The following is a 27018-nucleotide window of genomic DNA, read 5'->3' as shown; positions in this document are numbered from 1 at the left end:
TAAAGCGACGCAGTGCAGAATCGCAAAAAGTGCTCTGGTAAGGAAGGGGATAAAATCGTCCGGGGCTGAAGTGGTTAAAGTGTAGCTCCAGGCAAAAAATCTATTTTTAAGCTTTTTGGAAAACATAGGGAAGGGTTATCACCCCTGTAACATTTTTTTTTTTTTTTTTTTTGCTGTCTGTGCCCCTCTTCAGAAGATTTCACCTCACTTTCTGTCCCAATGACAAATTATTTTTGAAAATTTGGGGTTTTTAGTGAAACAAGGATTGGTGATAAAGCATCAGTGGAGAGGAGACACGTTTTTCCCATATCAACTCTTACAGGAGAGAATTTCCCTTCCTAGGGGTATATTTCATCTCACTTCCTGTTGTCTCCTTCCGTTTGCAAGTAGGAGACGTTTGTAAGTTGGATGTTTGAAAGTAGGGGCCTGCCCTATATGCTCTGCAGAAATTTGGGCCTTAAGCTGGCCATACACCTATAGATTATCTGCAGATTTTCTATGGTTAGATTGAAAAAGTGCAACAGATTTCTCTATGTTTGCTAAACTGTGTGGATCTCCCACTTTTTCCATCTAACTACAGAAAATCTGCAGATAATCTATAGGTGTATGGCCAACTTTAGATGCTGGTGCCATAATACTGTAAGTCCTCACAGTTACTCTTGGTGAGTGCTGGAATGGGCCCTGCTGTGAAATATTATATCAAGAATTGTAATTACATGCACCTGTTGAACAGGGGCATAAAACTGAGCCTTAGACACTGGTGCTGGTGCCACAACACTGCAACCTCTCCCATATACTCTAGTTGAGTGCAGGAATGAGCCCTGCTGCAAAATATAGCATCAAAAATTGTAATTACACGCCCCTGTTAAACAGGGGCTGAAAAATTGGGCCTTAGGCACTGGTGGCGGAGCCCAGAACCAAAAATGTTCTTACAAGATATCAGCATGATCATTGCGAAGGAAGACGATAGTCACTCAGCATAACAGGATAGTCACTCAGCATCAGCATAGGTCTTGAAGGGATCTGACATTTCAAAAAAAATAATTTGGTTTCATCAGCTTCAGGTGCTTAGTAGCTGGTGGTGATCCAAAACTGATTCATTTTTATGAAGGTCAGTCGATCAACCGAATCGGTGGACAGGCGCGCCCTGTGATCGGTTACAAAGCCTCCAGCACTGAATGTGTGTTTTTGGCATCTTTTTGCCTGCGTACTTGCGTAGTCCCTTGAACGCCTACGGAGCAGCACTGGTTCCGAGGACAAAGCACAGGAAGAGGCCATGGAGGAAGAAGAAGAGGAGGGGGTGGAGGAGAGAGGTGAGTCAGAATCACCAGTAGTAGCATTTTGGAGGCGTGGTGGCGGAACAACCTCCAACACTACTGCACCGTGTCCTGCATCCTTCCCAGCTGCCAGAAGAGTCACCCAATGCACCATGAAAGACAGGTAACGTCCCTGTCCATGCCTGCTGGACCATGAGTCAGCGGTAATATGCACCTTACCGCTGACTGCCCTGTCCAGCAAGGCCAAGACATTGCCTTCCACATGCCCGAATCACTTTCCGTGCAAAAAAGTGGCATTTGGGAACCTGCCACTGAGGAACCGCACATTGTACAAACTCACAGAAGGGGGCAGAGTCTACCAACTGAAAAGTCAGCAGTTGAAGTGCTAGCAATTTAGCCAAGCTAGCATTCAACCGCTGGGCATGTGGATGGCTGGGAGTGAACTTATTTTGTTGGTGCAGCAGCTGGGGCAGGGAAATTTGCCTGGTACAATCGGATGTCGGTGTACCGATAGCAGATTGCCCGCAAGTACTTGGCTGTACACCTTCATTCCTCTCAGTGCAGGTTTCAGAGAAGACTGAAGGTCTAGTGGGGTTGGAGATCTCAGCTGATGAGGTGCAAGGAGAGGTCCGCTTTGTTCTTTGGTGTGGGTCTTTTAGGTACGCTTGCCAATGAACTGCATGGCAGGTCGACATATGTCTGGTCAAGCATGTGGTGCCCAAGTGGCTGGTGTTTTGTCCATGCGAGATACGCTTGAGACATATGTTGCAAATAGCAGCGGTGCAATCTGATGCACTCATCTCAAAAAATGCCCACACCAAAGATCTTTTGGAATAACGCGCAGAGGCAGCGCCCTGCACATGCGGTGCTCTGTGGTATGATTCAGTTGGTGTGCTGCACTTAAGCTGGCCCCTGGAGGGAATCGTTGGAGATATGCCTCCTCCTCCTCTCTCCTATCAGTCACCCAGGTGGAGTCAGTGACCTCATCATCCCTTCCCTCCTCATCACTGGAGCAAACTTGGCAGTATGCTGCAACTCAGGGAACATGACTGCCAGATTGCTGTCCTTCTTGGGCACCCCCTCTCTCTGGGCTCACGTTACTGCCTTCCTCTAGCTGGGTATCATCTTCAGAGCCTTCAAAATGCTGGGCATCCTCCTGGAGCATGTACCCAACACTGTGGTCAAACAGTTCGGGGGACTCCTCAGGAGGACATGGTGGGGCTAGGGAAGAAGTGACTGATGACATTGAGATGAGGGAAGAGGACACATTGGAAGCTGCTTTGCTAGTACCCTGAGCCTGGGTGAGAGAGGATGAGGAGGATGAGGATGGCTTGGTCGTCCACTCTACCAAGTCTTCGGCATGTTGCGGCTCAACACGGCCAGCTGCCGAAAAAAAGGACAAGCGTGTCCCGCGGCCACGTGCTGATGAGGATGCACCGCGTCCACAACCAGCACTGCTGCCTCTAGACACAGAGCCTGCTTGCCCTCTTTTATTGGCTCATGACTTTCTGCCTCTCCTTGTTGGCCTTCCAGACATACTAATGGCCTGCAGGGAGATGTAGTTGCACAAAGCTGGGACTTATATACTGATTATACTGCAGCTAGCAGAATCAACTGCCTGCCTGTAGTATTATTAGTATGAGAATGCCGGCAATTGTATTCAGGTAAAGCTTTAGGTGCACACTGTGCAAAGGACACAGTACACTAATGCCATGTACACACGTAGCCAACTATCCGGCGGACTTAGTCTGGCGGACTTCCCGCCGGATGTCTACCGGACTTTCCAAACGAGCTACTTGCCCACACACGGTACTTTTTCAGTGGACTAATACGGCGTACTTTTGAAATGAACGGACTCGCCCACACACACGGAGGAAAGTCCGCTCATTTTGAGGAGGGTCGCTGGCCCCGTCACCTGGTATGGACTTAAAGGGGAAGCCATATGCCGAAAAATCGGCGTGGGGGTCCCCCCCCAGGTCCATATCAGACCCTTATCCGAGCACGCTACCCGGCCGGCCAGGAAAGGGGGTGGGGACGAGCGAGCACCCCCCCTGAGCCGTACCAGGCCGCGTGCCCTCAACATGGGGGGGTGCCTTGGGGAAGGGGGGGCCGCGCGCCCCCCCCACCCCAAAGCACTTTGTCCCCATGTTGATGAGGACAAGGGCCTCTTCCCGACAAGCCTGGCCGTTGGTTGTCGGGGTCTGCGGACGGGGGGCTTATCGGAATCCGGGAGCCCCCTTTAATAATGGGGGGTCCGCCGGATTGTTGGTTAAAAAAAGTCAGCCGGAGCCTACACACGGGGGGGATTGTCCGCCGGACTTTTCCACCGGATTGTTTGATCGTGTGTACGAGGCATAAGTGAAAATAGTGCTGCTCCCTGCCTGTCATGATATTTGTAGGCCTTAAGCCTCAGTGTCCAGATCCCAATTACCTAAATCCACCCCCCCCCCAACTCCCTCAAGAACGACTTGACCAGGTTATTGGTGTAAATGGCCTTAATGGCCTAATTTTATTAACAAACATATAACAATATATAATAAATAACAAATTATCAATAACCATTAAAGAGGAAGTAAACCCTTCCAAACAACTTGGACCTATAGGTAAGCCTAGATTAAGGCTTACCTGTAGGTCCAAGCAATATCTCCTAAACCTATATGGTTTAGGAGATATTTGCCCGAAAATGGGCACCGCTGTCTACGGCGCATGCGCCGTAGACAGCGGCGCGCAGGCGCACTAAATGCGGCAAATCCAAGAATGGATTTGCCAAATTTGTCGACTCCCGTGCGCATGCGCGGGAGTGACGTCATCGCGGCTTCGCCGTATGACAGCAACGGAGCTGCGAGGCGCGACTCCCGTGCGCATGCGCGGGAGTGACGTCATCGCGGTTGCGCCGCTGTCATTGGTCGGAGCTGCGAGACGCCACCAGCAAGATGGACGCGGCGGACTACAGGGATCAGCGGCGACTTCGCTGGCTCCTGTGTCAGGTAAGTGACACATAATGAGCTACTATGCGATGCATAGTAGTCCATTATGCTTTACCTTTGCAGGGAAAAAAAGAGGAAGTAAACCCATCAGGGTTTACTTCCTCTTTAACGTTACTGTATTTTATGGGTCATGCAACAACAACATCCACTGATCACTGTGAAACAAGTTTTTAACTTTATACCTCCAGTCGGCAAACCCAGGAATCGGAGGCGGTACCCAACCATCACAGTGACCTACCTTTTTTAACCCTTCCAGGTTAACCCCTCGTAACCTGAATGTACCCTACAACCTCCCATCCTCATGGATGGGTACAACATGTTCCATACATGTACCCAAACTTCTCCTCCAGCGACCCAACACTGCCTTATTATACCACCCCCCCTTTAAGCCCCCCCCCCCCCCCTTCCTGCCAACCAAAGTGGGAGGGCGGCTGGGAATCTTCCTCTGCCCCTCTGCGCCTGACGTCACTTCCCCTTCTCCTCACACTCTCCTCCACATGCTGCTCGGTCCCGGCTCCTCCCCCTTAAAAAAAAAAGGGAAACTACCTTATTTTTAATGCGGCCACACTGTGCCGACCAGCACATGTCATGCCGCCCCTGCGCTTATCTCTTTCCTGTGCTTGCTCCGGGGCATTCTGTATATTATGAAGAGAATAACAGGAACGGATCTAGCTAGACTGAATACAGTGTATAAATATATACACAACACACCTGGGATGCAGATATATCCTCTACACACTGTAACTGAAGCTAACTGACTCGCCTGCCTGCCTATTCTATCTAACTTAAATCAAATCACACTGTCTATCTCTCTCTCCGCCAACCCCAACACACTACATAAGGGTGCCACGCAGGCGGCCTTATATAGTGTGGGGCGTGTACTAAACCCCCCCCCCGAGACATAATTGGCCAAAGCCTCCCTGCCGCAGTGAATTATGGACCGTGACGCGCCACTCGAATTTGGCGCAAGCGGCCCATAACGTTCGGAATTCAACGAACGGGGCGAACAGACGATGTTCGGGGTCAAACACGAAGCTCATCCCTATCAGTAACACAAGGAATGCAAAATTTCGCCCAGCCCGCCTCAGTCACTAGCTTTGCCAGTTGGCACACAGAATGGCAGACAGTCTCTCGCTGACTCACCATTACCTGATATGAAGAGCAGAATGCCAGCAGTCTGAGAAGTGGTAAGTCTGAGGACTCTCTGAGGTTAGGCCAGAAGAGAAAGGGGGACATACCTGGACAGGACAGTGGCAGTTCATCCACGTGGGGGGCCGGCGGCTACTAGACACGTGCGATTCGTTTCGTACGAATCGAAAATTCGTACAAATTTCCAAAAATTCATACATTCGGAAGCATCCGAAATATGAATTGCTATGCTTCCGAATTTTATACGAAATACAAAATTTCCTTGATGAATTTCGGATCCAAATTCCGTTACAACGGAAACGTGACCGGTGTTTTGTTGACCAATCAGAGGTTTTCTTCTGCTGCTGAGTGGGGGTTGGAAAAATGACCTTTTTTAGTATGGGAGTGGGAGAGACTGGGACTGGTAGTATCGTTTTATTATTGTCAATTATTCGTTATGATGAAGTTAAAAACCCAGGAAGTCATCACAGCACAGGGATGGGGGAGCCCCTTATAATGATCACAGCACAGGGATGGTGGGAGGGGCCCCTCATAATGATCACAGCACAGGGATGGTGGGAGCCCATCATAATGATTACAGCACAGGGATGGGGGGAGCCCCTCATAATGATCACAGCACAGGGATGGTGGGAGCCCCTTATAATCATCACAGCACAGGGATGGTGGGAGGGACCCCTCATAATGATCACAGCACAGGGATGGGGGGAGTCCCTCTTAATGAGCACAGCACAGGGATGGGGGGAGCCCCTCATAATGAGCACAGCACAGGGATGGTGGGAGCCCCTCATAATGATCACAGCACAGGGATGGGGGGAGTCCCTCATAATGATCACAGCACAGGGATGGTGGGAGCCCCTCATTATGGGCACAGCACAGGGATGAAGGGAGCCCCTCATAATGATCACAGCACAGGGATGGTGGGAGCCCCTCATAATGATCACAGCACAGGGATGGGGGGAGCCCCTCATAATGATCACAGCACAGGGATGGGGGGAGCTCCTCATAATGTTCACAGCACAGGGATGGTGGGAGCCCCTCATAATGATCACAACACAGGGATGGGGGAGGGGCCCCTCATAATGGGCACAGCACAGGGATGGGGGGAGCCCCTCATAATGATCACAGCACAGGGATGGTGGGAGCCCCTCATAATGATCACAGCACAGGGATGGGGGAGGGGCCCCTCATAATGGGCACAGCACAGGGATGGGGGGAGCCCCTCATAATGATCACAGCACAGGGATGGGGGGAGTCCCTCAGAATGATCACAGCACAGGGATGGGGAGCCCCTCATAATGATCACAGCACAGGGATGGTGGGGGGCCCCTCATAATGATCACAGCACAGGGTTGGTGGGAGCCCCTTATAATGAGCACAGCACAGGGATGGGGGGAGGGGCCCCTCATAATGATCACAGCACAGGGATGGGGGGAGGGGCCCTTATAATGATCACAGCACAGGGACGGGGGGGGGCTCCTCATAATGGCCACAGCACAGGGATGGGGGAGCCCCTCATAATGATCACAGCACAGGGATGGTGGGAGCCCCCATAATGATCACAGCACAGGGATGGGGGCCCCTCATAATGATCACAGCACAGGGATGGGGGGAGCCCCTCATAATGATCACAGCACAGGGATGGGGGCCCCTCATAATGATCACAGCACAGGGATGGTGGGAGCCCCTCATAATGATCACAGCACAGGGATGGGGGAGCCCCTCATAATGATCACAGCACAGGGATGGAGGGAGCTCCTCATAATGTTCACAGCACAGGGATGGTGGGAGCCCCTCATAATGATCACAACACAGGGATAGGGGAGGGGCCCCTCATAATGGGCACAGCACAGGGATGGGGGGAGCCCCTCATAATGATCACAGCACAGGGATGGTGGGAGCCCCTCATAATGATCACAGCACAGGGATGGGGGAGGGGCCCCTCATAATGGGCACAGCACAGGGATGGGGGGAGCCCCTCATAATGATCACAGCAAAGGGATGGGGGAGCCCCTCAGAATGATCACAGCACAGGGATGGGGAGCCCCTCATAATGATCACAGCCCAGGGATGGTGGGGGGCCCCTCATAATGGGCACAGCACAGGGATGGTGGGAGCCCCTCATAATGATCACAGCACAGGGATGGGGGGAGGGGCCCCTCATAATGATCACAGCACAGGGATGGTGGGAGCCCCCATAATAATCACAGCACAGGGATGGGGGCCCCTCATAATGATCACAGCACAGGGATGGGGGAGCCCCTCATAATGATCACAGCACAGGGATGGGGGCCCCTCATAATGATCACAGCACAGGGATGGTGGGAGCCCCTCATAATGATCACAGCACAGGGATGGGGGGGCCCTTATAATGATCACAGCATAGGGATGGGGGGAGGGGCTCCTCATAATGATCACAGCACAGGGATGGGGGGGCCCTTATAATGATCACAGCATAGGGATGGGGGGAGGGGCTCCTCATAATGATCACAGCACAGGGATGGGGGAGGGGCCCCTCATAATGGGCACAGCACAGGGATGGGGGGAGCCCCTCATAATGATCACAGCACAGGGATGGAGGGAGCCACTCATAATGATCACAGCACAGGGATGGGAGGAGCCCCTCATAATGATCACAGCACAGGGATGGGGGAGCCCCTCATAATGATCACAGCACAGGGATGGGGGGAGCCCCTCATAATGATCACAGCACAGGGATGGGGGGAGCCCCTCATAATGATCACAGCACAGGGATGGAGGGAGCCACTCATAATGATCACAGCACAGGGATGGGGGCCCCTCATAATGATCACAGCACAGGGATGGGGGGAGCCCCTCATAATGATCACAGCACAGGGATGGTGGGAGCCCCTCATAATGATCACAGCACAGGGATGGGAGGAGCCCCTCATAATGAGTCTGACAACGCTTTTTAAATTCTTCATAACGAACGTTCATAATTGTTCCGAAAATTTGGCGAACCAAACAAAAATTTGTATTTCGTACGAATCCAAATTTATTTTCGGACACGAATTACAAAATACAAATCAACAACTAATACAAAACGGAATGAAACAAAACACATTTTTTTGACGGTGCACATGTCTGGCGGATACACAGCACTTTACCAGCACTCTGCACTCCAGGGCCCAGGCAAAGCTCCTCCCCCCAAGCCCAAGGTGGGAGTGGCACTGCAAGCCAATGGGAATACATGGTGTGCAGTGGGCAGCAATACGCACACCGCCGGCTGCCACTGTGCTGCCTGGTGATAGATCTGTCAACCTTGAGCCTGAGCCCGATAGACCGGCCTGGCGGTGTATCACAACATGCCTGCGGGTATGCCTAATGGTCTATTACACTTGCTGCAGCGGCATTATTACACCGTGTGTGCCACTGACTGCAGTGCTGCCGCTGGTGCCATGTGCAGCTGCAGAGCAGGGACACCATGCATTTCATTTTTGCCATTTGAACACCCCTGACCCTCCCCCTTATCTACGCCCCCTGACTCAAATCTCATAAAATCTTTAACAAGATAATATCACTGGTGAATATTATGTAAAAAAAAAAGAATGCAATAAAAAAACTATTTTAAAAATTGAAAAAAAAATTATTATTTTAATCTTTTTTTTTATATACTGTCACCAGTCAGTGTCCCTGATCACCACCCCACCAGTTATATGATGCTGTACTACACTGGTGACAGGATGTAGAAAATGTAGAATTTTTAATTTTTTTTAAATTTCCTAATATTTCATATGGGTGCAGTGTTGCATGACCGTGCAATTGTCATTCAAAGTATGACTGCGCTGAAAGCTGAAAATTGGCCTGGGCAGAAGGGGGTAAAAGTGTCCGGTATTGAAGGGGTTAAAGCATTTTCTACCTACAGGACACTCGGTATGAGTTTACATTGATTTTACCAGACCCGCCGATAGTTCCTACAAGCCCTTTACTGATCCCTCTCTATGCATTTTATCAGCAGTGATCCCTATGATTTCCCTGTCACAGATAAAGCACAATATGGCTGCTGGGAACCCAATCTTTTTTTTTTTTTAACGAGGGGGGCTGACTTATCCAAACACCCCCCTTATTGGCCCTTATAAGCCACATGAAGTTCAAAGAAAGTGCATTCTGGTCATTCAGCTGCCATGGTGGCAAAATTGCCTATTAGTTTTCTGGATCTGCAACCAGGAACATGGTGGGTTTTACCTCAATGTTAGTCCCAAATCCAAATCTGATCCCTACACTAGATAATAGTCTCTTATGTGGGCACCCCCCTCCTGACTCCAATCAGTTCCACACCTGCCTTCGGGGAGGTGAGGGCACTATCTTCATCAGCTGTCTATGGGTCACATACGCCCCCTTCTGCTTTGACCTTTGGGTCAGAACACGCAAACTCCCAAAGTAATGGCCGACTTCTCTCAACTTCATCACAAACACATCTGGACAGTAACCCTCACCCCCCTCCCCCTTTTCAGGGATGTGCAAAGCAAAATAATGGACGTTCACTTTAAGCACTAAAACCTTTCCCAGTAATCCCTGCAACCTTCTCAGGACTTACACTCACAGAGTCCACCATCATGGATCCAGCAAATAATGGACTTTTATTGTTGAGGAAAAAACCTTTCACATACATAGGACCCCTTTGAAGTTCACACAAAGGCACCTCATCTTTCAGTAGTAACCAATTGGACACATATATCAGAAGAGGACTTACTTCTCAGCAGAGATCAGAAGACTCCAAGCAGAAGAAGCTCCTCTTGTGCCAGTTGGATCCTTCACCAGTCTTGAGATGGAGCTCCAAATGTAGAGTTTTTCCAGGACTCCGTTGTGACAGACTCACCTCTCAGCAGAATCAGTTTTAGGTTTTTTTTTTTTTTTTTACTAGTTTTTATCCTCCCACAAGTGAAGGTGACACGGTGTCCTGCCCATACAGCTGTTGTCATAACAAGGAACCCAACGACTGTTAGCTGTTGCAGTTTATCAGTTCATACATCTTTATTTCCTCTTAACTGCCAAATGGGTTTTATCAATAACTGGCTTGTATCCATGTTGTGGAGATTTTACTATATGGAGTATGGACTCGTGCTTACATTTTATTCTAGGATGTGTGCTTTATAGATTGTCATTAGGGATGAGCCGAACCCCCCCCCCCCCCCCCCCGGTTCGGTTCGCACCAGAACTTTCGAACGGACCGCAAATTCGTACGAACTTTAGAACCCCATTGAAGTCTATAAGACTCAAATTTTCAAAATAAAAAGTGCTAATTTTAATAGCCAATATGCAAGATACTGTCCTAAAAAGGGTTTGGGGACCTGGTTCCTGCCCCAGGGGACATGGGTTAATGCCTAAAATGTTTTTAAAAACAGCCGTTTTGGCGGGAGCACTGATTTTAATGACCATTAAAGTGAACAAAAAAAGTGAAATATTCCTTTAAATATGGTGCCTGGGGGGTGTCTGTAGTATGCCTGTGAAGTGCCACGTGTTTCCCATGTTTAGAACAGTCCCTGCACAAAATGACATTTAACGGAAAAAAAGTCATTTAAAACTGCTTGCGGTTTTAATGTTATATCTGGTTCCTGCAATATGGTTGAAAATCATTGAGAAAAATGGTATGGGTAGCCCTCCCTGCCCATTACCAGCTCCTTTGGGTCTTGTATGGATATTAAGGGGAACCCCGTACCCATATTAAAAAAAGGAAATGCGTGTGGCCCCCAGGCCCTATATACTCAGAACAGCAGTATACATGCGGTGCAAACAAGACAGGGACTGTGTAGGTTTGTTGTGTTAAGTAGAATCTGTTTGTAATTTTCAACTGGTACATTTTTAAAGTGTAGCTCCAGTCAAAAAAACTATTTTTAAGCTTTTTGGAAAACATAGGGAAGGGTTATCACCCCTGTATAATTTGTTTTGCCGTCCGTCTTTTTTCATCTCACTTCCTGTTGTCTCCTTCCGTTTGCAAGTAGGAGATGTTTGTAAGATGGATGTTTGAAAGTAGGGGCCTGCCCTATATGCTCTGCAGAAATGGCGGAACAAAGTGTTGGTTTTGCCACAACACTGTAAGCCCTCAAAGTGACTCTTGGTGGGCGCTGGAGCGCCCTGCTGTGAACGATTATATCAAGAATTGTAATTACATGCCATTGTTGAACAGTGGTAGAAAAATTGACCTTTGGTGGTTGTGGTGCTGGTGCCACAACACTATAAGTCTTCACAGTTACTCTTGGTGGGCACAGGAACAGGCCCTCCTGTGAAATATTATATCAAGAATTGTAATTACATGCCCCTGTTAAACAGGGGCTGAAAAATTGGGCCTTAGGCACTGGTGCTGGTGCCACGACACTGCAACTTCTCCCATATACTCTAGTTGTGGTGCAGGAATGAGCCCTGCTGCAAAGCATTGTATCAAAAATTGTAATTAAACGCCCCTGTTAAACAGGGGCTGAAAAATTGGGCCTTAGGCACTGGTGCTGGTGCCACGACACTGCAACCTCTCCCATATACTCTAGTTCTGGGGCTGGAATGAGCCCAGCTGCAAAGCATTGCATCAAAAATTGTAATTACACGCCCCTGTTAAACAGGGGCTGAAAAATTGGGCTGGTGGCATCACCCAGAACCAAAAATGTTCTTCCAACATATCAGCGGAGGAGGAAGAGGATAGACAATCAACATAACAGGACAGTCACTCAGCATCAGCATAGGCAGACTTGAAGGGATGTGATATTTAAAAAAAAAATATTCGGTTACATCAGCTTCAGGTGCTTGGTAGATGTGGGTCATCCAAGACTGATTCATCTTTATGAAGGTCAGTCGACCAACCGAGTCGGTGGACAGGCGCACCCTGTGATCGGTTACAAAGCCACCAGCAGCACTGAAGGTGCGTTCCGAAAGAACGCTGGATGCAGGACAGGCCAGTAGCTCAATTGCATACTGTGCAAGCTCTGGCCAGTGATCCATCCTCAAGACCCAGTAAGCCAGAGGATTTTCGGTGGGAAAGGTGTCCAAGTCTGACCTTGTCCCTAGGTATTCCTGCACCATGTAAATCAGACGCTGGCGATGGTTGCTGGAGCCGATCATACCTTGGGGCTGCGGACTAAAAAATTGTCTGAACGCATTGGTCAGATGGCCGCCACCTCCACCGCTCCTTCTGACCGATGCCTCAGCAACACGTTGTCCAGGACCAGGAGTTTGTAACCTCCCAGTCTCTGGGAACGCGTTGCACAGACCTTTCTGCAAGGCCTCCCGGAGATGTCTCATCCTCTGCTCCCTCTGCGATGGCAAGATAAGGTCGGAAACCTTACCCTTGTACCGTGGATCAAGGAGAGTGGCCAGCCAGTAATGGTCCCTCTCCTTGATCCGAAGAATACGAGGATCCTCCCGCAGGATTTGCAGGATCAGGGAGACCATGCAGCGTAGGTTAGCTGAGGCATTCGGTCCGGAGTCCTCTGGGTCACTAAGGACAACATGATCCGCAGCTACCTCCTCCCAGCCACGTACAAGTTCACGGGTTTCTTGGGACTGTAAATCATCCCTACAAGACTGCTGCTGCTGATGCTGAGTGCCAGCCTCCACCTCCATGCTGACACAATCATCCTCCTCCTCCTCCTCGTCCTGTGTGATGGGTGGGACAGCAGGAACACTGTCTGGATAAAAGGGGCCTTGAGAGGCAAGGAAGTCCTCCTCTTCCTGCCTCTGTTCTGCCTCAAGTGCCCTGTCCATTATGCTCCAACAGGTGGACAAAAGGTACAGTGTCACTGATGCATGCACTGTCACTGCTCACCATCCTTGTGGCCTCCTCAAACGGTGACAGGACAGTGCATGCATCCCTGATCATGCCCCACTGGCGTGGTGAGAAAAAACCGAGCTCCCCTGACCCTGTCCTGGTGCCATAGTCGCACAGGTACTCATTGATGGCCCTCTGCTGCCTGTGCAGCTGCTGCAGCATGGCCAACGTTGAGTTCCACCTGGTGGACATGTCACATTTAAGGCGATTCTTGGGCAGGTTCAACTCCCTTTGGAGCTCAGCCAGCTGAGCACAGGCATTAAATGATCAGCGGAAATGCACACTTTCCTGGCCTGCCTCAGGACATCCTGTAAGCCTGGGTACCTGCCCAAGAACCACTGCACCACCAGGTTAAGGACGTGAGCCACACAGGGCACATGGGTCAGTTGTCCCTGTCGGAGGGCGGAGAAGAGGTTGGTGCCATTGTCGCAAACCACCAATCCTTGCTTAAGCTGGCGTGGCATCAACCACCTCTCGGCCTGCCCCTGCAGAGCTGACAAAACATCTGCCCCAGTGTGGCTCCTGTCCCCCAAACAAACCAGCGCAAGCACGGCATGGCATCGTTTTGCCTGCGTACTTGCGTAGCCCCTGGAACGCCTACGGAGCACCGCTGGTTCCGAGGACAGAGCACTGGAAGAGGCCATGGAGGAAGAAGAAGAGGAGGGGGTGGAGGAGAGAGGTGTGTCACAACCAGTAGTAGCATTTTGGAGGCGTGGTGGCGGAACAACCTCCAACACTACTGCACCATGTCCTGTATCCTTCCCAGCTGCCAGAAGAGTGACCCAATGGGCCGTGAAAGACAGGTAACGTCCCTGTCTATGCCTGCTGGACCATGAGTCAGCGGTAATATGCACCTTACCGCTGAACGCCCTGCCAGCGAGGCAAGGACATTGCCTTTCACATGCCGTTAGAGAGACGGAATTGCCTTCCATGAGAAAAAGTGGCGTTTGGGGACCTGCCACTGAGGAACCGCACATTGTACAAACTCACGGAAGGGGGCCGAGTCTACCAACTGAAAAGGCAGCAGTTGAAGTGCTAGCAATTTAGCCAAGCTAGCATTCAACCGCTGGGCATGTGGATGGCTGGGAGTGAACTTCTTTCGCCGGTCCAGCAGCTGGGGCAGGGACATTTGCCTGCTATAATCGGACGTGGGTGTACCGCTAGCAGACTGTCCGGAAGCACTTGGCTGTGACACATCTAATTCTACACCTTCATTCCTCTCAGAGCAGGTTTCAGAGAGGACTGAAGGTCGAGTGGGGTTGGAGATCCCAGCTGATGAGGAGCAAGGAGAGGTCCGCTTTGTTCTTTGGTGTGGGTCTTTGAGGTACGCTTGCCAACGAGCTGCATGGCAGGTCAACATATGTCTGGTCAAGCATGTGGTGCCCAAGCGGCTGATGTTTTGGCCACGAGAGATACGCTTGAGACATATGTTGCAAATAGCAGCGGTGCGATCTGATGCACTCGTCTCAAAAAAGGCCCACACCAAAGAACTTTTAGAATAACGCGCAGAGGCAGCGCCCTGCACAGGCGGAGCTCTGCGGTGTGATTCAGTCGTGTGCTGCCCCTAAGCTGGCCCCCGGAGGGCATCCTGCCTCGTTGGACATGTGCCTCCTCCTCTCTCCTATCAGGCACCCTTGTGGATTCAGTGACCTCATCATCTCCTCCCTTTCCATCACTGGAGCAAACCTGGCAGTATGCTGCAGCTTGTGGAACATGACTGCCAGATTTCTGTCCTTCTTGAGCATCCCCTCTCTCTGCGCTCACGCTACTGCCTTCCTCTAGCTGAGTATCATCATCAGAGCCTACAAAACACTGGGCATCCTCCTGGGTCATGTACCCAACACTGTGCTCAAAGAGTTCAGGAGACTCCTCAGGAGGACATGGTGGGTCTAGGGAAGGAGTCACTGATGATGACATTGAGAGGAGGGAAGACGATGCGTTGGCAGCTGCTTTGCTAGTACCCTGAGCCTGGGTGAGAGAGGATGAGGAGGATGAAGAGGGCTTGGTCATCCACTCTACCAAGTCTTCGGCATGATGTGGCTCAACATGTCCAGCTGCCGAAAATAAGGACAAGTGTGTCCCATGGCCACGTGCTGATGATGACAATGCACCGCGTCCCCGACCAGCACTGTTGTCTCTAGACACAGAGCCTGCTTGCCCTCTTTTATTGGCTGGTGACTGTCTGCCTCTCCTTGTTGGCCTTCCAGACATAGTAATGGCCTGCAGGGAGATGGGAAAACCAGCAATTGGGTAGCTTTACGTGCACACTGAGCAGATGACACAGTACACCGACTGTAATGACTGCAGCTGCCTGCCTGTGTTACAGAAACAGAACACCAGCAATAAGGGGTATCTTCAGGTGTATACTGTGCACACAACACCCACTTTAACGGTGCTAGGTTTTCAAGCCACAAAGACACTGTCCCTGCCTATCCTGCTCTTTCCTTGACTGCCAAAACATACTACACAAGGCCGCTGCGCTGGTGGCCTTATATAGTGTGGGGCGTGTACTTAACCCCCCTGAGCGATAATTGGCCACAGGCATCCTGTCTGTGGCCAATTACGGCTCTCCTCGCTGCCGGCACTGTGATTGGCCAAGCATGCGAGGTCACAGTGCATGCTTGGCCAATCATGAGCCAGCAATGCACTGCAATGGCGCAGTGCATCGTGGGCAGTGAGCGCCACACGAATATGGCACGAACGCCCCACAGAGTTCTGGCTTCACCCAACAGGCGAACAGCCGGTGTTCGAGTCGAACGCCCAGCTCATCCCTATTTACAACGGGGTCTTCAAACTACGGCCCTCCAGTTGTTCAGGAACTACAATTCCCATCATGTCTGTGAATGTCAGAGTTTTACAATGCCTCATGGGACGCGTAGTTCTGCAACAGCTGGAGGGTCGTAGTTTGAGGATCCCTGATTTACAAAAATGTGACTGAGGGGTGTACTTACTTTTGTGAGATACTGTAGCTCAGATACACCAATTCATTCAGGTGGGGACTACCTCAGTCCCCACACCATGCCCAACTCTCAGACATCAGCCTGGCTTGGTGACATACTGTATATATAAAGTATCACATGCAGACATGGTCACATGTTTAATTTTGGAATGGTGGAGATGGTGATTGGTGATGCCCTGGGTCTGGTTTGGCAGGGGTTCAGTGAATGTCAAAGGAGTTGGCACTCCGAAACCAAACCCCCATTGAGATCAATAGGAGCTGAATCTGTCAAATTGGAAATGCCTATCTTCTGGGCTATTAGGCCAACTGGGATGGCATGTGGAGGTGGGGGGAGGGGAGTATGGTGGTCACGGCACTGAGGAACTTCTACCAATGCAAAATAAATTCTAAAAAATATCCATACCGCTGGGAGCAGTGCTTTGCTTTGCTTCGCTTTGCTTCGCTTTGCTTTGCTTTGCTTTGCTTCGCTTTTATGGAGATTTCAAAATTTCCAGCAAATGACTTTGACGGCTTCCATTGCCGGTTTATTAGTTTACAGAAGAACAGCCCCCAGGAGCCCCCCAAACTGTGTTTTCTGTGTTTAGGGGGACATCTGGAGGCCGTCGTGCTGGAAATGAACGTCATTTGCTGGCAAGTTATAGTGTTTCATTTTATTTATTTCATAATGTCTTCTTTGTTGTAGGAAAAGTCCCCTCCCCCCCCCCCAGAATATATACTAAGCCCTCTGGGGTGAGTATGGTATTGAGGAGGTACATCACTCAACATAAAAACAATCCCAGGCCATGTTTACGTTTTCAGCACTGTCACACTTTGAATGACAATAACTCAGTCATGAAGCACTGAACCCATATGACATTTGTATCGTGTTTTTGAGACAAGAAATTATTTGGAGCTCCAATACCCGGAAAATCACACCCCCCCCCACTATATCCAAACTCTCTCTTCATACTATTTAGGATATGAGTATTTTAGTAATAAACCATCTCAAGGGGGACCTAATAAATGGGGTCCAACCCACTACTAGCAACAGGGGCCTAATAAAGGGGGTCCACCCCGCTACTAGCAAGGGGGACCTAACAAAGGGGGTACAACCTGATATAATAAAGGGGGTCCAACCCACTACTAGCAATGGGGGCCTAATAAAGGGGGTCCAACCCACTACTAGCAAGGGGGACCTAATAAAGGGGGTCCAACCCACTACTAGCAATGGGGGCCTAATAAAGGGGGTCCAACCCACTACTAGCAAGGGGGACCTAATAAAGGGAGTCCAACCCACTACTAGCAAGGGGGACCTAATAAAGGGGGTCCAACCCACTACTAGCAATGGGGGCCTAATAAAGGGGGTCCAACCCACTACTAGCAAGGGGGACCTAATAAAGGGAGTCCAACCCACTACTAGCAAGGGGGACCTAATAAAGGGGGTCCAACCCACTACTAGCAATGGGGGCCTAATAAAGGGGGTCCAACCCGCTACTAGCAAGGGGGACCTAATAAAGGGGGTCCAACCCAATACTAGCAACGGGGGCCTAATAAAGGGGTCCAACCCACTACTAGCAACGGGGGACCTAATAAAGGGGTCCAACCCACTACTAGCAAGGGGGACCTAAAAAATGGGGTCCAACCCACTACTAGCAAGGGGGACCTAAAAAATGGGGTCCAACCCACTACTAGCAAGGGGGACCTAAAAAATGGGGTCCAACCCACTACTAGCAAGGAGGACCTAAAAAATGGGGTCCAACCCACTACTAGCAACAGGGGGACCTAAAAAATGGGGTCCAACCCACTACTAGCAAGGGGGACCTAAAAAATGGGGTCCAACCCACTACTAGCAAGGGGGCCTAATAAAGGGGGTCCAACCCGCTACTAGCAACGGGGGCCTAATAAAGGGGGTCCAGCCCACTACTAGCAAGGCGGACCTAATAAAGGGGGTCCAACCCGCTCCTAGCAAGGGGGCCCTAACAAAGGGGGTACAACCTGATACTAGCAAGGGGGACCTAACAAAGGGGGTACAACCTGATACTAGCAAGGGGGACCTAATAGAGGGGGTCCAACCCACTACTAGCAACGGGGGCCTAATAAAGGGGGTCCAGCCCACTACTAGCAAGGGGGACCTAATAAAGGGGGTCCAACCCGCTACTAGCAAGGGGGACCTAAAAAATGGGGTCCAACCCACTACTAGCAAGGGGGACCTAAAAAATGGGGTCCAACCCACTACTAGCAAGGGGGCCTAATAAAGGGGGTCCAACCCGCTACTAGCAACGGGGGCCTAATAAAGGGGGTCCAGCCCACTACTAGCAAGGGGGACCTAATAAAGGGGGTCCAACCCGCTCCTAGCAAGGGGGCCCTAACAAAGGGGGTACAACCTGATACTAGCAAGGGGGACCTAACAAAGGGGGTACAACCTGATACTAGCAAGGGGGACCTAACAAAGGGGGTACAACCTGATACTAGCAAGGGGGACCTAATAGAGGGGGTCCAACCCACTACTAGCAACGGGGGCCTAATAAAGGGGGTCCAGCCCACTACTAGCAAGGGGGACCTAATAAAGGGGGTCCAACCCGCTCCTAGCAAGGGGGCCCTAACAAAGGGGGTACAACCTGATACTAGCAAGGGGGACCTAACAAAGGGGGTACAACCCGCTACTAGCAAGGGGGACCTAATAGAGGGGGTCCAACCCACTACTAGCAAGGGGGACCTAATAAAGGGGTCCAACCCACTACTAGCAACGGGGGTCTAATAAAGGGGGTGCAACCTGATACTAGCAAGGGGGACCTAATAAATTGGGCGGTGAATGGACATTTATCCCCAAAATATGAAGTTTTCTTCTTCAAAATTTTATTTCCGCTTTGTTGAAAGTAGATGGACATCAATAGGTCCTTATCTGTCTATATATAAGTATATATATATATATATATATATATATATTAGCAGAGACCCTAGAGAATAAAATGGCAATCTTGCAATTTTTTATGTCACATGGTATTTGCATAGCATTTTTTTCAAATGTAATTTTTTGGGAAAAAATTTAATTTAATGAATTTTAATGCAAAAAAATACAATATTTAAAAATGACATGGTATTACAAATCAATATGTCACAAGATATTTGAGCAGCGGAATAGAATAGAAAAGAATAGAACAAAAAAAAAAGGAATAGAATAGAAAAGAATTTAAAAAATATTTTATTCTATTATTTCTATTTTATTCTTTTGTTTTCCAATCTACTTTTTTATATTCTATTGTATTCCTTTATTTTCTATTTTATTCTCTTCAATTCTATTTTATTCTATAGTATTCTTTTACATACTGTTTTATTTTATTCTTTCATTTTCTGTTCTATTCTATCCTTTTTATTCTATTCCATTCTTTTATTTTCTATTCTATTTTATTCTGTTTATTCCGGACGATTCCCGGACTGTGCCGGAGGATTCCCGGACTGTCCCGGCCAATTCCCGGACTGTCCCGGCCGATTCCCGGACTGTGCCGGCCGATTCCTGGACTGTGCCAGAGGATTCCCGGACTGTGCCGGCTGGGACAACACAGAACTGAACCTGGAAGTGAGGAGATTTGCTCCCGGCTTCATTCATCATAGAGGGGTTTGTAGAATGGATGTTCCTCCATCTCCTCTGTGGGCAGACGACCATTTCCAGCAGTCCCGGGGCTCCTTGGTGGAAGAGGAGAACCTTTGAATGGAGGCCGTTGTAGATCAGACATATACAGCCTAAGGACGGGAAGTGGTTAACCCCCCCCCCCCCACCAGTTTTGCACCTCTGTCTGTTTAACCAGTTCCCGGCCAGCGCACACCGATGTACTTTGGCAGAATGGCACGGGCAGGCATATTGGCGTACAGGTACGTCCAATCTTTAATGCCAACCTGCCATCGCAAGCGCACCGCCGGTGGCACGTTCGCATGCTGGTCGGGACCCCCGTGAGTCCGGTCGTGGGTCCCGCGGGCATACTCGATTGTCTCACAAGACGGCTGAACGGAGAGATGCCATTGTAAACAGCATCTCCCCATTCTGCCTAGCAACTAGTGACGCTGATCTCTGCTCCATGTGATTGGAGCAGAGATCAGTGTTCACTACATGAAAGCCCAGCCCCCCCAACAGTTAGTAACACACCCCTAGGAACACTTAACCCCTACACTGCCACCCACTGGTTAACCCCTTCACTGCCAGTGTCATTTACACAGGAATCACTGCATTTATATAGCACTGATTGCTGTATAAATGACAATGGTCCCAAAAATGTGTCAAAAATGTCCGATGTGTCCGCCATAATGTCGCAGTCACAATAAAAATCGCTGATCGCCGCCATGACTAGTAGAAAAAAAAATATTAATAAAAATGCCATAAAACGATCCCCTATTTTGTAAACGCTATAACTTTTGCGCAAAACAATCAATAATCCCTTATTGCAATTTTTTTTTTACCAAAAATATGTAGAAGAATACGTATCGGCCTAAACTGAGGGAAAAAATGTTTTTTTTATATATTTTTGGGGAATATTTATTATAACAAAAAGTAAAAAACAATGCGTTTTTTTCAAAATTGTCGCTCTATTTTTTTTCATAGCGCAAAAAATAAAAACCGCAGAGGTGATCAAACCAAAAGAAAGCTCTATTTGTGGGGGAAAAAAAGGACGTAAATTTTGTTTGGGAGCCACGTCGCACGACCGCGCAATTGTCAGTTAAAGCGACGCAGTGCCGAATCGCAAAAAGCGGTCTGGTCTTTGGCCAGCAAAATGGTCCGGGGGCTGAAAGTGGTTAAAGAGCACTAGAGATGAAAGCTAGGAGCAGAATTCAGGACCAACTGTTCATACTGTCCATGTCCATAATGATGGTCATGGTGTTCATGTTCACCAATTCATCACATGGATCTTCTTAGCAAAATTTCCCACCAAGAAAAGTTCATTGGGAAATGTTCTGTTTTCCGTCACTTCCTGGTCTTTGCATTTCAGAACAGTTGGGGGATCTATTACTGAGGAAAAAGTCTCTGAATCACCTTATCGACGTTGGGCACTAAAGACATATTGTATCTTCTCAATATATCTTCGGGAATGAGGCCTTCTGAGGTGATGTTCCTCATTTTGTGTCTACAGTGGAAGGTGATGGCCATACCTGGTTCTAGATTCACCCAATTTCTGTTGTGTTTCAGAGCTGAGTGGATGGAGGTCTGAAATACGTCCCTGGGGTTCACAATCATTTTGCGGTCATTAAAGACCTTCCAATCAATAGGTTCTCGAAAGCTGTGATGGAGAATATTGACCCCGGGAACGTGAGACCACAGGTCAAATCCAGAGATGGTGACTGAATTCGGGAAGACGTGACTCTCAAAGCGGAAGACACTTGTATCTGGGTGTTTATTCTGGAGATTCTCCATCAGGGATGACCAGTCCCAGTCCTTGACTGGAAGAATAATTTCATCAATGTCATTGAGGAGAAGAAACTTACTTTTGTACATGTTCCTGTATAGACAATCATTTAGGGCTGCAGTTTGTCCAAAATATCCGACCTCAGCATTGAGTCCTTCAGAATATCGCCATTCTGTTGTTGTCTGGAGATGGCGGTCTATTGGCCATGGCACCACCTCTAGAGTTCCTTCATCAATGTAATGACGTAACACCTTATCTACATCCTGGGAACAGTTGGTGTTATAGATGGTGACTCTGGAGGCCCCCAGAATCTTGTACATCTCAATACTCTGGATCACCTGGAGGACATTGTTGTAGTTTCCATACAAAGCAGAAATACAGACGGTGAAGTTGGAGGAGATTGGTTGTGGTGGACGGTTCCTGACTTCAAACAAGAGACTCTGACTTGTATTTATGGAATTAGTTGAAGAGAAAGATATATAAGTGTAATCACATCCAGAAGGTTCTGAACATAGAAGATCTGCTGTTCCATACGGGAACCCAAATCTGTCACTGTGAAGATCTATTTCTGCCCTCACAAAGACGTTCTGATTGGAGGAACAATGGAAGATACAGTAGAGTTCCTTCACAGATTCATGGGTGATGGCGATGACCCGGACTGATTGACCAAGTCTAGGTTCATAATACGGGGAGATGATAAATGTTCGATTATCCAGAGCTGTAATGGTGTCTGTGGCAATGGGAAGTCCATGAGATCTCATCTTCGGATGTGTGATTTCTACATAGTAGGAGAAAGAAATGACAACAACGCAAATAAATATGGATATTGTGTAGAATATGACTCTTTTATATCTCCGCATTCTGGTCTCCTCAGGTGATCACAGCTGTAAGAAGATAAGAAAGAGAAAGTAAGAGCATAAAATAAGTTCAGTGAGGTTTAAAATCTGTAATTTAGTGAAATTGTCATTGTACTAAAGTCCCATCAGTTTCTGTACCAGAGGAGCTTACACTCTAATATCCCAACATTACACACTATTATCCGCTTGTCTCATGTAGGAGTATGGCAGCAAATCAGATCTCCTGAGAGGGATCATGTATCTAATACGTGGTCCAGCATTTACGGGTAAGGGGTGCACGCCCGTGGCCACCGTGGTGGCTATAATTGGTCACAGTACAAGCCGATCTTCAGGTGCCGGCACTCACTGATTGACTGCCGGCACCCACTGATCAATGGAGAAGAGCTCTGTAAATGTAGAGCTCCATCCTGTCAGAGGTTCTGGTTTTTGTTTCCCTGCAAAACACATCCCTTAGTAAAAACAACTCATCGTGAATGCACCAAGTACTGATAGGCACACTTTTTAACCTCTTGATCACCCCTAGATGTTAACTCCTTCCCAGCCAGTGTCATTAATACAGTGACAGTACATATGTAGCACCCTCTAGTGTGTGCTACTAGAGGTGAGAGTAGGCAAACTATAGTCTGGCCCTGGGATAAGCCTGAGCCATGGAATCTGGGTCAGGGTTATTAGAGTTCAGGGCTGGATGACTCATCATCCTGGCAGCTCTCTGGAGAACATTCCAAAAAATAGTGGGTGGAGGCCAGGAGGGGATGCCTTGAATATTTTCGGGCCCTTAGCCAATTTCCAGGTTGGGGGCCTGGCGGGGGACTAAAGAGCTCCTAAATAGATATGGGCCATGCCAGCAGGGGAATTGGGTTTGAAGATGGAGAAGTAGTGCTGAGGAGAGGCTGTCGTGGCCCTTGAGGGACCCCTGCCGGGGAGGGGTTTTTACCTCAGACTTTTTTATTGATCTTTATGTAATCCAGTGCAGTTTGAGTTGTATAATGTTCTTATGGCTCTTGAAGTTGCATTTATGAACTAAAATAGAGCTGGTATTGAGAGGTGGCCATGATGTTGTGATTATGCGGCTTCCACTTTCTGATTGTATTTAACATGTGAGGGTAAATTGGTGTTGAGCTGTTCTAATTTAGGGTATTATTTGGAAGGGGATGATTCCCTATGTTTCTAACTCAAAAGAGAAGGGGGGGGGGAGGTAATGTAGAGCTAAAAAATAGTACGAGAAGTATTTGGGATATATTATCCACTAACACTACCCTATAGCGTAGAATACGTATTGTATAGTTATATTTATATAAATTGCCAAACACATAATAAAATTAACCCAGAAAGTTAAAAATTAATAAACACACTACAGGGGTGTCTTCACCTAAACACCAGACAAAGAATAATAGTGCTTGTTTAACCAAAAAATAAACTTAGTGTAATCGTGATACACGAATCAGATCAATGTAGTCAAAGAAATCATAAAAGTAAACACACTGCAGAGCCAACTGTGGCCTGCAGTATAACCATGAAGCAAAGTGAAAACACAGGCTCAGCACCGTCACCTGCAACAATCCAAGCAACCAAAAGTGCTATGTGCTTATGAAAGTGATATGAATAAGTGAATAAATAATTAATTACAACGAAATATCTATTAGTGCAATATATAAGATAAATGTATAAAATGAATTTAAAATGAGTGTGAAACCAAGTGACCAGGCAAGGTAAACTAGGCAATGGGGGGGGGGGGGGGGGGAGGGTCCAGAGATAGAGATAGTCAGTGTGGAGCATATTCCAGAGGGTAGTATTGGGGGGCATTAGCGGTAGGGTAACCGAAGCACATAAACCCAAGGTAAACATAGTAGCAAGTCCTAGTTGTAATCTTGGAACACCCAATAAGAGGATAGTATGTGACCGGTGGAAATATATTAATGCATTAAAATGTTTGTTCACCAATGCCAGAAGTCTGCCAAGCAAAATAGGTGAGTTGGAAGCTCTGGTGCATCAGGAGAGCTATGATGTAATCGGTATTGCTGAAACTTGGCTTCATTCCTCACATGACTGGGCTATTAATATTCCTGGCTATGCACTCTTTCGGAAAGACAGAGTAAAAAGGAAAGGTGGAGAGGTCTGTCTGTATGTGAGAAGTGATCTCAAAGCGAGTGAGAAAGAGGACCTGGTGGATGGAGAGTGTGATGAGTCTGAAGCATTATGGGTGGAACTGCATACAGATGCGCGTAGGTCAAAGTTAATCATTGGAGTTTGTTATAGACCACCCAATGTTAATGAGGAGGTGAAGACTCAGCTCCTTGCACAGATGGAAAGGGCTGCAAGGGCTGGGACAGTGATAATAATGGGGGATTTTAACTACCCAGAAATTTACTGGGGTAATGGCACTGCTGGGACAGTTAAAGGGCAAAAATATATAAACCTATTACAGGACAATTTTGTGGTCCAGTTTATTGAGGCCCCAACTAGGAATGATGCTATGTTGGACCTGGTAATCTCAAACCATGCAGAACGTATTACTAATGTTCAGATAAAGGAACATCTGGGTAGCAGTGACCATAACATGATTTCATTTGCTGTTAGCTGTAAGCAAAAATCACATACGGGCAGGGCTGGACTTACCATTGGGCTTGACTGAGCTCAAGCTCATGGGCCCCGCCCAACAGGGGGCCCCGCAGGCCCCCTGAGATACACAGCCGAGTGTACTCGGCTTGGCTTCGCTCACAGTCACGCCCAGTCCCGCCCTATGATGGACATAACACAGGGACTGAGCGTGACTGTGAGCTGAGTCCAGTAGACTCGGCTACTCCCGGCTCCGCTTGGGACTGCGAGAGGACCCAAGAGCCGCCAAGAGGACCCGAGAGCCGATGAGAGGACCTGAGAGCCGCCGAGATACACAGGACTCTGTATCTCGGCGGCGCCATTTTTAAACTTCAAGACTGCAATGACAAGGCTGCAATGACAAGGCTGCAATGACAAGGCTGCAATGACACTGGACAAGGCTGCAGATGGATGGGCGAAGCTGCAGATGGACACTGATAAGGCTGCATTGATGGGCATTTAAATGTACGTTTTTTTTTCCCTAAACTTCCCTCCTAAACTTGGGGTGCGTGTTATACGTCGATTAATAGGGTAATGTATAGAAGGTAGGACCCAAAAGTGACTCAAGCCCAGGGGCCCCCACCACCCTAAGTTCTGCCCTGCATACGGGGAAGATAAAAACACTTCATTTCAAGAGAGCAAATTTTCCAAGGATGAGGGCTGCTCTCCAGGACTAAGACTGGGAGAGAATATTGGCACCAATGGGCACATAACAGAAATGGGAATTCTTCAAAAAGACTGTGATCTCACGGCAATATTCCCATGGGCAATAAGTTTAAAAGGTTAAAAATAAAACCGATGTGGCTCACGGCCAAAGTTAAAAAAAGCTATAAACTATAAAAAAAAAGAGCTTTTAACAAAATATAAAAATAAGGGAACGCTAGTGTCATTTAAATGTTACAAAGAATATAACAGAATATGTAAAAAGGAAATCAAGGATGCAAAAATTCAAATTGAAAGACAGATTGAAAAAGATAGTAGGACAAACCCCCAAAAAATTCTTCAAATATATTAATAGTAAAAAGGTCAAGTCTGAGCATGTAGGCCCTTTACAAAATAATCTGGAGTGGGTGACTGGGGACAAAGAGAAGGCTAACTTATTAAATACTTTCTTCAGCTCTCTGTATACAAAGGAGCATGGGGGAGCTCATGTCCATAATGGGGGTGGTAGTGACGCAGCCCAAAATCCACAATGACTCATAAGTGATATGGTCCAGAAATATTTGGACAGAATAAAGGTGGATAAAGCACCTGGCCCTGATGGCATCCACCCACGGATCCTAAAAGAATTGAGCTCTGTAATTTTAGAGCCATTGTATCTAATTTTTAGGGACTCATTAATGACGGGAATAGTACCACTGGATTGGCGCAGGGCCAATGTGGTGCCTATATTTAAAAAGGGAACAAAGTCTTTACCAAGTAACTATAGACATGTTAGTTTAACTTCTATAGTTGGGAAGATACTGGAGGGATTAATAAAAGACCACATAGACGAGATCTTGCAGGAAAAAAAATATTTTAAGCAACAGACAGCATGGATTCATGAAAGACAGAAGTTGTCAGACAAACCTGATTTCTTTTTATGAGGTGGTTAATAAAACCTTGGACAGAGGGGTGGAGGTGGTATACTTGGACAGAGGGGTGGCGGTGGATGTGGTATACTTGGACAGAGGGGTGGCGGTGGACGTGGTATACTTGGACAGAGGGGTGGCGGTGGACGTGGTATACTTGGACAGAGGGGTGGCGGTGGACGTGGTATACTTGGACAGAGGGGTGGCGGTGGACGTGGCATACTTGGACAGAGGGGTGGCGGTGGACGTGGTATACTTGGACAGAGGGGTGGCGGTGGATGTGGTATACTTGGACAGAGGGGTGGCGGTGGATGTGGTATACTTGGACAGAGGGGTGGCGGTGGATGTGGTATACTTGGACAGAGGGGTGGCGGTGGACGTGGTATACTTGGACAGAGGGGTGGCGGTGGACGTGGTATACTTAGACAGAGGGGTGGCGGTGGACGTGGTATACTTGGACAGAGGGGTGGCGGTGGA

The 27018-nt window shown here is 48.3% G+C and overlaps 2 protein-coding genes across 2 annotated transcripts in view; both read right to left on the bottom strand.

Moving 5' to 3' along the window:
• The window catches only part of LOC143976240 (beta-1,4-galactosyltransferase galt-1-like), a 32811-nt gene extending 22578 nt beyond the window's left edge, over positions 1-10233 (bottom strand). The window contains exon 1 of the mRNA XM_077478651.1: positions 10125-10233. The gene's annotated coding sequence lies outside the window, so the exon portion shown is untranslated. The remainder of the gene's footprint in view (positions 1-10124) is intronic.
• A 9168-nt stretch (positions 10234-19401) lies between these two features.
• Positions 19402-22396, bottom strand: LOC143976239 (beta-1,4-galactosyltransferase galt-1-like). The gene has a single exon (XM_077478650.1). It carries the CDS (start codon positions 22376-22378, stop codon positions 21122-21124), a length of 1257 nt encoding a protein of 418 aa, XP_077334776.1. The 5' UTR covers positions 22379-22396; the 3' UTR covers positions 19402-21121.
• Between the last annotated feature and the right edge of the window lie 4622 nt (positions 22397-27018).

The sequence above is a fragment of the Lithobates pipiens genome, unplaced genomic scaffold, assembly GCF_037356315.1.
Source record: "Lithobates pipiens isolate NorthernLeopardFrog02 unplaced genomic scaffold, aLitPip1_a1.2 Scaffold_13, whole genome shotgun sequence".
NCBI lineage: Eukaryota > Metazoa > Chordata > Amphibia > Anura > Ranidae > Lithobates > Lithobates pipiens.
The sequence above is the reverse complement of the archived record's forward strand: the minus strand, read 5'-3'. Positions and strand labels throughout refer to the sequence as shown.